This window comes from Macaca thibetana, chromosome 17 (genome assembly GCF_024542745.1).
Source record: "Macaca thibetana thibetana isolate TM-01 chromosome 17, ASM2454274v1, whole genome shotgun sequence".
Lineage (NCBI taxonomy): Eukaryota > Metazoa > Chordata > Mammalia > Primates > Cercopithecidae > Macaca > Macaca thibetana.
This window is the reverse complement of record NC_065594.1, coordinates 57,691,930-57,703,997: the sequence shown is the minus strand read 5'-3', so window position 1 is coordinate 57,703,997 and position 12,068 is coordinate 57,691,930. Positions and strand designations below refer to the sequence as shown.

General features: G+C 37.7%; 2 protein-coding genes across 6 annotated transcripts in view; one reads left to right on the top strand and one right to left on the bottom strand.

Moving 5' to 3' along the window:
- MYCBP2 (MYC binding protein 2) overlaps positions 1 to 12,068 on the top strand; it is a 1,055,480-nt gene that overhangs the window by 333,340 nt on the left and 710,072 nt on the right. The window lies entirely within an intron of this gene.
- Positions 2,769 to 12,068, bottom strand: part of SLAIN1 (SLAIN motif family member 1) — a 66,076-nt gene continuing 56,776 nt past the window's right edge. For all 5 annotated transcript variants that reach the window (XM_050766456.1, XM_050766457.1, XM_050766459.1 and 2 more), the window contains 2 exons: positions 5,870 to 6,152; positions 2,769 to 3,853 (listed from right to left, as the gene is read on the bottom strand). In XM_050766456.1, the coding sequence (XP_050622413.1) occupies positions 3,778 to 3,853; positions 5,870 to 6,152 (359 nt within the window). In that variant the 3' untranslated portion in view covers positions 2,769 to 3,777. The remainder of the gene's footprint in view (positions 3,854 to 5,869; positions 6,153 to 12,068) is intronic.

The window sequence follows — 12,068 nt, the reverse complement described above, 5'->3', positions numbered from 1 at the left end:
TGAACTTAAGACGACTTAGGGTATCTGGCGGAAGTTTCTAAGCAGCAAAGCATTCAAGAAGTGCTATGGCTGCTTCTAACAGCCTATAATCAGACACAGAAGCAAAGAGATGACTTAAAGGTCAGAATATATAAAAGGGAAGCAGATCATAAAATTTGGAAAAGTCAGCCGGGTGCAGTGGCTCACACCTTGTAATCCCAGCACTTTGGGAGGCTGAGGTAGGCAGATCAACCTGAGGTCAGGAGTTCGAGAATAGCCTGGCCAACATGGCAAAACCCAGTCTCTACTTAAAATACAAAAATTAGCCGGTGTGGTGGTGCATGTCTGTAGTCCCAGCTACTCTACTCTGGAGGCTAAGGCAGGAGAATAACTTGAACCCAGGAGGTGGAGGTTACAGTGAGCTGAGATCATGGCACTGCACTCTAGCCTGGGCAACAGAGCAAGATCTGTCTAGAAAACAAAAAAACAAAAAAACAAAAAAAACTGGAAAAGTCACAACCTGGCCCTGGCCCTGTGGTAGAGAAGGAATCCAAGTGGCCTGTGGAGCAACCACGTGAGAGATTAGCATGACAGAAAAAGAGCCAAATGCGAATATCCAAGAGAATGGGGAAAAGGCCTCAAAGGCATTTCAGAAATCTCTGAGGCAGTCCATTGCATCACAGGCTCAGGAGCCCTATGGCGGAAGAATGGTTTAAGAGGCCAGGCCCACTGCACGGTACAGCCTCAGGGTATTGTTCCCTATATCCCAGCTAATCTGGCCCCTGCCTCAGCTCAAAGGGCCACAAACACATCTTGGGCTGCCTCTTTAGAGGGCAATTCATAAGCCTTGGTGGCTCCTACATGGTGTTAAGTCTGAAAATACACAGAATGCAAGAGTGAAGGAGGCCTGGCAGCTTTCATCTAGTTTCAGCGGATGTATCAGAAAGCCTGGGTGTCCAGGCAGAAGCCTGCCACAGAGGCAGAGCCCTCACAGCAGCCTCTACCAGGGTAGTGCTAAGGGGAAATGTGGAGTTGGAGGCCCCCTGCAGAGCTGCCGCTGGGGACGGCCTAGTGCAGCTGTGGGAAGGGGGTTGCTGCCCTTCAGACCCCAGAATGGTAAAGCCACTGGCAGTTTACATCCTGAGCCTGCAAAAACTGCATGCACTCAACTCCAGCCTGTGAGGGCAGCCACATGAGCTGCACCCAGCAAAACCACAGAGGCAGAGCTGCCCAAAGCCTTGGGAGCCCACCCCTTGCACCAGTGTGTCCTGAATGGAGGACATGGGGTCAAAGGAAATTATTTTGGAGCTTTAAGATTTAATGACTACCATGCTGGGTTTCAGACTTATGTGTGGCCTGTTGCCCCTTTCTTTTGGCCAATTTCTCCCTTTTGGAATGGAAATGTTTGCCCAATGCCTGTACCATCATTGTATCTTGGAAGTAAATAACTTGTTTTGATAATACAGGTTCATAGGTGGAAGAAGATGAGTCTCAGATGAGACTCAGGACTTTGGACTTGTTGTTGGAATGAATTAAAATTTTGGGCAACTGTTGGGAAGAGAAGATTACATTTTGCAATCCAAGGAGGGCATGAGACTTGGGGGCCGGGGCACAATGATATGGTTTGGATATCTGTCCCCTCCAAATCTCATGTTGAAATGTGACCCCCAATGTTGGAGGTGGGGCCTGGTGGAGGGTGATTGGATCACGGGGCCAGATCCCTCATAAATGGCTTAGTGCCATCTCCTGGGTGATAAGTGAGCTCTCACTCTGAGTTCGCACAAATCTGGTTGTTTTTTAAAAAGTGTGGAAACCCCACCCCACCCCTTGCTGTCACTCTCGCCATGTGATGCACCAGCTCCCCCTTTGCCTTCTGCCATGACTATGAGCTTTCTGAGGCCTCACCAGAAGCCAAGCAGATGCTGGCACCATGCTTCCTGTACACCCTGCAGAACCATGAGCCAATTAAACCTCTTTTCTTTATAAATTACCCAACCTCAGGTATTCCTTTATAGTGATGCAAAAAACTGACAAATAGTCACCTCTGTGGGACTTGTGTCTTCATCTTTAAAATGGTGATAATAGTAGGTGAAAGTTAGACCTAGATAAATGTATATAAAACATCTTGCACAGTTCTTTTGACTGAAGGGATGCTTAATAAATATTACTTCCCTTTTCATATCTCAACTCCTCTAGGTCACATTCCACTTAAAGTGCAAGTTATTTAAACAAACATTCCTTTTAGTTCTAGACAGAATTACATACAAAGGTATACTTTAAAAAAACTAAAAACCTCTAATGACTATAGGTAGAACTCCATTTTAAAACCTAACATAAAAACTTTGCGTAAACTTCCCACAGTACCTTCAAGTAAAGTTTTCCAACATTTATCAAATATAATGTAGAATAAGGCTAGCACTTTGCTATTTTACTGACACTGAGAAAGTATTTCAAATTCAACTCCTACAAAATAAAATAAAATCTCCACTGACAATGTTCATCTGTAAATGTGTTTCTCAGCGACAGGCTGCGTGAGTTTTAGTGGCCTCTTTAAATGAACCTAAACCTCACTGTAAATCTACCTAACTGATGTAAGAAAATCACACATTTCTTATCAGGAATATTTGGGAAAAGAAAAATAATTGTATGAATGTGAATATTCTAAGTCTACCTGCTTAAGATATAAATGCCCTGCACGAGAACAGGGTAACAATAACCATTTTCACAATTGTAGTGAAACACATGTGTAGTTATACTGTTTATGCTGCACATTCATGCATGATCTGGTATTGCTGAAATAGAGTCTTTATTTCTGAACATTCCAAAACAGCAGTGTACACAGTAACAAATATTAAGTTATATGCCATAAGAAAGCATTCATTAGTGCAAATGGATTTTGTAAAAGGTCTATCAAAAAGATTTATTTGCTTTAAAATGCATTCATTTCCAGAAGCATTGTTAATAAAACATTACAGTTTCATCCTTTGTAATAAAGTATTGAAAATCAATTGTGGTACAGTAGCAAACATTGCAGGTATTAAGTGCAATGAGCTCATGATGCCGTTATAAATATGAAACCCATGTATGACAATAAATTAACAATGAAAAAGACAGGACCATTTAATTCTGCTGTCTGGCTATCTCCTTGCAATGCTTCAAATTATGTTGTGCTCATTCAACACAAAATTATGTCTCTCAAATTGCATGATGTGTTTTTGCTGATATATCCCTAGAGCTAAAAAAATAGTACCTTACCACAAAAATATTTTTATGGCACAAAATTTAAGTTGTTCCATAGTGGTTCACATAGGTGTAAAAAGAAATAGGCACAAAAAATAAAATTCCTGTAAACTATAAAAAAGTAAATTTCAAAGCATACATTATAGAACCTAGTTGTCAATATGCAATGTATTAAAATACAGAACATGTAATGGAAAGATGTTTAGAACACGTAAGTAAATTGAACAAGTTACTTTAAAAAACTTCTATGGCAAAGCATTATTGATACATCTCAATTCTCTCAAAAAGTATTCAGGTACAGAGCAGTTCTACAAAAACTTCCTAGATCTAAGTGTCACAGTACTGCAACCATGGGTTTGAGACTGTTGCAGTATCTCAGGCAAATATTTAAGTGCAATAATTAGTCTCTGGTGACTGGTCCATTGAGAAACAATGCAGTAAATATATTAAAACACAAAAGGGAAAGAATATCCCAACATCCACTGCTACCCAGCCAGCTAGGTAACACAACCCTCATTTTTACTTCTTTCCCATTTCTCAAGGGTACATAAAACTGCATCAGTAGCAACCATCTCTCCAATTTCCATCCCTCAGAGTGCTGAGTGAAGACAGAGGCTTTGGAGGCTGAAGAAAACTAAAAAGAGACAAGAAAAACACAGAGAGATTGTTAATAATCCTGTGAGTCACATTACTTACTTTGACCTACTCTCCCATCTATGCTCCTCCACTGCAGTAATGAGAAGCCATTGGCAGTATCTCAAGTGTACCTTGTGGTTCACACTTACGCGTCTTCACTGCATGCTTATCTCCCAAAGCCCCAGTTCATGGCAGAGTGTCATGCGTGTTGTATTTGCACAAGTAAATTTCCAACATAAATAAAGGGGCCAATACCCTTAATGTGTAAAACATATTTTAAAATAAGAAAATACAGACTCCTGGCTAGAAAAATGGCCTAAAAACATAAATGGTTACTCTGTTGAATACAAACAGCAAATGAATACGAATAAACTTTCAAAACCGTATTAGTAATTAAAGATTTGCCTATCATGTTGGCAAAACATTTAAAAAGAACCTTCGGCTGAGTGCAGTGGCTCACACCTATAATCCCAACACTTTGGGAGGCCAAGGCAACAGGAACACTTGAGGCCAGGCATTCAAGACCAGCTTGGGCAACACAGCAAGACCTTTATCTCTACAATTTTTTTTTTCAAATTATCTGGGAGTGGTGGCATGCACTATAGTCCTAGCAAGGCAGGAGGATCACTTGAGCCCAGGAGTTTGAGGTTACAACAAGCTATGACCACACCACTGCACTCCAGCCTGGGCAAAAGAGCAAGACCCTGTCTCTAAAAAAATACATAAAATAAAAAATTTAAATTAAAAAAAATTAAAAGGAATAATACCTAGTATTTGCTTAAGTTTGGGGAAACAGACCATCTTATATTGTCTAGCAGTGACCTTTCCAAGTGTTTAGTTTGGAGACACAAATTCAAGGATAAATGTATGGTCTATAATAACCATATATATCAAATAATGTGATTCTAGTCAGCCATCAGCATGATGACGCAGCTCGGCATTTACAAAGCAGAATAAGCCAAAAATTACTGAATAAATAAACATGTACCAAAATTGTTTCTATCTGGTAGTAGGATTATGGGTCAGTCTTTACTTTTCTATTTTTCAACAGTTTCTGTTTTTCAAAATTTGTTGTTGATCTGAGCATCCATTACTTCTAAACAAAAAACAGAACTATTTATATATCCATAAATGCATAAAGACAGAAAAAATTGCTTGTTCCACCTCTTTCAAATTTTTACTATGTTTCCTCCTTCTCCTCCTTCATATCCTAATTTCTTGAAAGAGCTGTCTGTATTTACTGTCTTTATTTCCTCAGTCTTTCCTCAAACCACTTTTATGGATTTTTAATATAAGACACTCCATAATATTCAGTTCAAGAAGGGTACATCGTGACCAAGAGCTGGACTAAAATGTCCTTTGAAGTAGAAAAAAAATCTCTGAAACTTTGAAGGGGAAAAAAAAATTTCTACCTGAACCATACTGAACTCACCAACATAAGCTGATAAAGCCCCAGGTGAATGTCATTAAGATGCTTTTCAAACCATAAATGTGTGGGAGGAGGGTGTGCATGTGCACATATGCCTGACACATTTTTCCATATTTTGATTAAAAATGACTGATTCAACAAATATTTGAGATCCTACCCATACTGGGCATAGTTCTTGGCATTGGGGACACACAGCAATGAACCAAAGAGTCAACTCCCCCTGCCCTACAATTTTTGGATAGAGCTGCCGTCTGAGCAAAGACCTGAAGGAGGCACAGAGCAAGCCGTGCAAGTAACTTGGGAGAAGAAAGCTACAAAAGCTCTGGAGACAGAGCTTATCTGGTAAAAGCAAAAGTGTTAGGAGTGATAGTGATGAGGAGTAGGGGAAGAAAATGATATCAGAGAGAAGGGGACCTGACCCACACAGGGATATCCATCACTTTTCAAAGGGAGGAGAGCACAAGTCAGGCCACAAAGGGTAGTGACTTACTAAGGTTAAAGTGAGCCAAAGGAAAGGTCAGCGTGTGTCTGGAGCAGTTTCTAGTTCCAAACTGCAAATGAAATTATGCAAATAAAGATTCTTACCTTCTAACAGGTTGTGCAATTTTGCTTCGAGGCAGGTTACTCCCATTTATTGCCAACGAAGGTCTTGGGAGTGCACTGCGACCCATTATCCCAGAAGCTGCAGCTTTGTTCGGTGTGGGGATTCCTGTGTTGGAATACAGCTGTAAGCCGTTTGATAAAGGCATGTTACTGCTGCCTTGAACGGTTGGACTCACATAGGCTGTGGCTTTAAGAGGTTGTCGGATAGACACTGGGAAATGCCCCACGCTGTGGACTCTGTGTTGAAGCTGTCCTGGTGATGGAACTAGAAGAGAAAATGATATTCATGTGAGCGAGCTTCTACCACTATCCAACTTAGGAAATGTGTGCTATTTTCAGAAGAGCCAATTATGCCTGAGAGTACAATATACACAGAAGGAGATAAATGGAATATAGGCTCCAGATGGCACTGAGTCATGGAAAATTCTAATCCTTGATACGGATCTCCTGGTCTGTCCATGAGCCACATTTTGAAGTGCCTGGCTATATGCAGAAGCCAGTTCTAAGCACAGCCTCCTTTCCTTTACAAATGTGATGATCTCTGAGTTCTTACAAGACAAAGTCTTCCCTGCTTGCTTGCTAGAAATTAGGATTTCTTGATGCTTGCTTTGGTGGTGGTTCCATGAAAACAAAATGAGGAGATATTTTAATAGTTGTTATTATAGAAAAGAAGACAGAGGTGGTATCTGTAGGTACAAACAGTTTATTACAGATATATTCCTTAAATAATATTCATACGTCATTTATCTCTCTTTGAGTTGCTGGGCATTATTACATATATAATAGTAGCAAAACTTATAAAATGAAGGGAACCGGGAACTCTCTGGGTAAGAACCCTTAAAAATTTCATCTATATACTGACCCAACTTTGTGTATCATTTCACATTAAAAGGTAACAAACTGGTAGGCAGAAGTTTTTAAATTTTTTAATCCCTTTCTCCAAGAAAAACAATCAAATTTAACAGAAACTTATGCACAGATTCTGCCTACTAACTACCCAAGCCTTTGCTGCCTAGTACTTGCAACATGGTTAAACATGGACATACCCTGTTTTCTAAAACAGTTGAATTTACTTAATCATAAAATATATGATAAATACTTTTTTGAAATAAATATAAGGGGGAAAAAACCCCAAAAAAGTATCTATGGTTTCATTTACCATCTCTTGAAAATATTTCCTTAAATTTAGTTTTTCCTTAAAAAAATTTGCGCAAGTATACAAGGCAAAATCTATACACAGAAATACTGATACGTGTGTTATCAAAAAGATAACACATCATGATTAAGCAGGTTTCATCCCAGGGATACAGAAATGGTTTAACATAGGCAAATCAGTAAATGTGATACATCACATAAACAGAATTAAAAACAAAAACTATATGATCATCTCAATAGATACAAAAAAAGCATCTGATAAAATCCAGCATCCCTTTATGATAAAAACAAAATAGGCATAGAAGGGACTTACTTCAAAGTAATAAAAGCGATATATGACAAACCCATAGTCAACATCATATTGAATGGGGAAAAGTTGAAAGCATTCCCCCTGAGAACTGGAACAAAACATCCTTCACAAGGACGTCCACTTTCGCCATTTCTAGTCAACATAACACAGGAAGTCCTAGCCAGAGTACTTACAGGAGAGAAGGAAATAAAGGGCATCGAAATTGGAAAAGAGGAAGTCAAACTGTCACTGTTTGCCAATGATATGATTGTATATCTAGAAAACCCTGAAGACTCATCCAGAAAGCTCCTAGATCTGATGAATGGATTCGGTAAAGTCTCAGGATACAAAATCAATGTACACACATCAGTAGCACGGCTATATACCAACAACCACCAAGCTGAAAATTAAATCAGGAACTCAATCCCTTTTATAACATCTGTAAAATACAAAATAAAATACTTAGAAATATCCTTAACCAAGGAGGTGAAAAATCTCTACAGGGAAAACTACAAAACACTGTTGAAAGAAATCACAAATGACACAAACAAAAACACATCCCATGCTCATGAATTGGAAGAATCAATATTGTAAAATGACCATACTGCCCAAAGCAATCTACAGATTCAATGCAATTCTATCAAAATACCACCATCATTCTTCGTGGAACCAGAAAAAACAATCCTAAAATTCATATGGAACCAAAAAACAGCCCATATAGCCAAAGCAAGACTAAGCAAAAAGATCTGGAGGCACCACATTAACCAACTTCAAATTATACTACAAGGCTACAGTTACCAAAACAGCATGGTACTGCTATAAAAATAGGCACATAGACCAAACAATAAAGAATCCAGAAATATACCCTAATATTTACAGCCAACTGATCTTCGACAAAGCATACAAAAACATAAATTGGGGAAAGGACACCCTATTCAGTAAACGGTGCTGGGAAAACTGGCAAGTCACATGTAGAAGAATGAAACTGAATCCTCATCTCTCACCTTACACAAAAATCCACTCAAAATGGATCAAAGACTTAAATCTAAGACCTGAAACCATAAAAATTCTAGAAGATAATATTGGAAAAATTCTTTTGGACATTGGCTTAGACAAAGAAATCATGACTAAAATCCCAAAAGCAAAGGCAACTCAAACAAAAATAAATAAACGGTACCTAATTAAACTAAAAAGCTTCTGCACACCAAAATAAATAATCAGTGAGTAAACAGACAACTCACAGAGTAGAAAAAAATATCTGCAAACTATGCATCTGACAAAGGACTAATAGCCAGAATCTACAAGGAACTCAAATAAATCAGCAAGAAAAAAAAAAAAAAAAAGTAACCCCATCAAAAAGTGGGCAAAGGGCATGAATTGATATTTCTCAAAAAAAGATACACAGCCAACAGACAAATGAAAAAATGCTCAACATCACTAATCATTAGGGAAATGCAAATTAAAACCACAATGAGATACCACCTTACCCTAATTAAAAAGTCAAAAACAACAGATGTTGGTGTGGACATGGCAAAAGGGATGGCCATAATTAAAAAGTCAAACACAACAGATGTTGGTGTGGACATGGCAAAAGGGAACACTTTTACACTGCTGATGGGAGTGTAAATTAGTAGAACCACTATGGAAAACAGTATGAAGATTCCTTAAAGTACTAAAAGTAGAATTACCATTTGATCCAGCAATCCCACTCCTGGGTATCTACCCAAAGGAAAAGATGTCATTATATGAAAAAAAAGACACATTCACACGCATGTTTATAGCAGCACCATTTGCAATGGCTTAGATATGGAACCAACCTAAGTGCCCATCAACCAACGGGTGGATAAAGAAAATGTGGTATATATACATCAAGGAATACTACTCACCCATAAAAAGAAACAAAGTAATATTTTCCAGCAACTTGGATGGAGCTAGAGGCCATTATTCTAAATCAAATAACTCAGGAATGGAAAAGTAAATATCGTATGTTCTCACGTGTCAGTGGGAGCTTAGCTATGAGGATGCAAAGGCCTAAGAAGGAGATAATGGACTCTGGGGACTTGTGGGGAAGTTTGGGAGGGTGCTGAGGGATAAAAACTACATACTGGGTACAGTGTACACTGCTTCAGTAACAGGTGCATCAAAATCTCAGAAATCACCACTAAAGAACTCATCCATGTAACCAAAAACCAGCTATACCCCAAAAACTATTGAAATAAGAAAAAAAAAAAAAAGAAATGCCGATATATGTGTATAGTAGTCAAAAAACTTTATAAAAAATAAGGTCTATATAAGATTCTCCCTTAGGTGTATTCCCATTTAGCTTCGTGACACAGCAAAGTTCTCTTGGTTGACAAATCATCTCTAAGATTCTTTCTAACCAATTCTGTAATGCCTTAATTTGCTAGTTTTTAACCATGCAATTTTTTAATATACTCGTTCAGCAACTGTAACAAGTCTACTGCACTAACACAAGATGTTAATAATAGGGGAAACTAAGAGGATACAGAGGGTGAGGGATTATATGGGAATTCTCTGTACTTCCTGTTCAATTTTTCTATAAGCTGAAAACTGCTTTAAAAAAGTTAATTTTTAAAAAACCTTCAATACATGAATTTGGCTCAATTTCTTCTGAAGCATAATATACATAAAATACATATATCTTAAGTCTAAGCTCAGTGAATGTTCAAAGTGAACATGTTCATGTAACCACTCCTCCTATCAAGATAAAAAGCATCACCAGCACCTTATAAGGCTCTCTCATGCCTCTTCCTAGTCAAAACTCCTCCAAAGGTAAGTGTTATTCCCACTTTTATCACAATGACTGTTTTTTCCTATTTTGAGGAAATTCCTAGGAACAGACTTACTAGTATGTTAACCTTTTAATCTGGCTTCTTTCACTAGACACTTTGTCTGTGAGATTCACCTGTGTTGCTGTGTTACTAAGCAGTATTCCATTGTATGAATGTGATTATTCCCCTGATGACAGAAAGCTAGGTTATTTCTAATTTGGGGTTTTGTGAACCTTCTTGAACATGTTTTGGTGATCATATGCACTCACTATGTTGGGTAACTATTAGGAGATATTAATTTAGCAAAGTTGCTGGATTCAATATCAAAACACAAAAATCAATTCTATTCAAAATCCCAGCAAACTAGTAGAAACTGAAAGAAACCTGAGGAAATATTTACAAAAACACTACTTAATAAAAATCACAATACCTAGAAATTACTTTAACTATAGAAACACAAAACCTCTATATAGAAAGCTACAAAACTTCACTGATATTAAAGACCTAAGTCAATGAAGGACTATTCCACATTAATGGATGCAAAGACTTAATATTGTTAAGATCTTCCAAAAATTGATCTACAGAGTCAATGAAATTCCAGAACAGTTTATTCAGGAATACAATCCTACTATCTCTCCTACATATAACATATATCACCACCCTTGATTTAAAAAAAAAACACACATAAGAGAAATTAGTTAAAATTAATAGGCATAATCCTAATTTTACAAATGAGAAAATGAGACTGATAAAGAATGCTTAACTTTCCAAAAAGTTTATTATTAAGAAAAGACCCAAAACCGGGTCTTTGACTACAACTGTGTTCCTCCTTCTATACTTGCAGCCTTTCCAACTCTCTATCCTACCTCTGTTCTTTCCTGAAAGCAAAATGGCCCAGAACTAGTAATCGTCATGATAAGAATTTAGAATGCATAAATAACAGTGGCTTAGAATGCTCAGAAATGAAAGTAAATGAGAGCATAATCTTAAGATTTGAAAGAAAAGTAATGGGAGTCCTCTTTCTCCTACACATTATTCTTCTTCTTGGGGGCTTTCTCTCAGTATTATGCTTGACTTAGAAATGATGATTTTTATAATTTCCTCATTTCTTTTACATGTATGAATTAGAATCTACTACAAAGAAGATGTTCCCCTCTTTCTATTTATCCAATTAAGTATGAATCCATGCATATTTATTTTATTCCATCAGTTATAATCCATTACCATAATTATTTACTCTGTGGCTCAAACTGTCCCATATTTGGCCATTAGGAGATTCCTTCTACTTGGTTCCTGTATCCTTTTGACATTTCCCATCATTTTGGGGGCACTTCAATCAAAACTGAACATTCTTTGCAGTGTACATTCTATTTTGGGTTACATACACTTTTCTGGCACTCAAATCTGCTATTAATACACACTGAGTTGGAGTCAACAAAAATTCCTAATTGTTACCATATTCGCTATTCTCAAAACTGTATTTCTCTCATCCTGCACTTACACTATTGATTTTCTTTTTTTCTTTTTCCAAGACAGGGTCTCATTCTATCTATTGCCCAGGCTGGAGTGCAGTGGTGCAATCTCAGCTCACTGTAGCCTCAACCTCCTGAGTTCAAGTGATCCTCCTGGCTTGGCCTTCCAAGTAGCTAGCACTACAGACATTGGCCATCACGCCTGGCTAATTTTTGTATTTTTTGTAGAGACGGGGTTTCATCATGTGGTCTAGGCTGGTACACTACTGATTTTTGTAATTCAGATATAGAATTGTATATTTCTATCAGCTGTTTCTTCATGATACATTTAGCCCATTGTTGTAACCTCCTGACATAAAATCAGTTATTAGTTCTCTCAGTTTCCACCATTAGCAAATTTCATAGGTTGTTTCCGTGTCCTTATACAAGTCATTGGTTCAAATATTTAACAGGTCAAGCCTTAACATAGAATC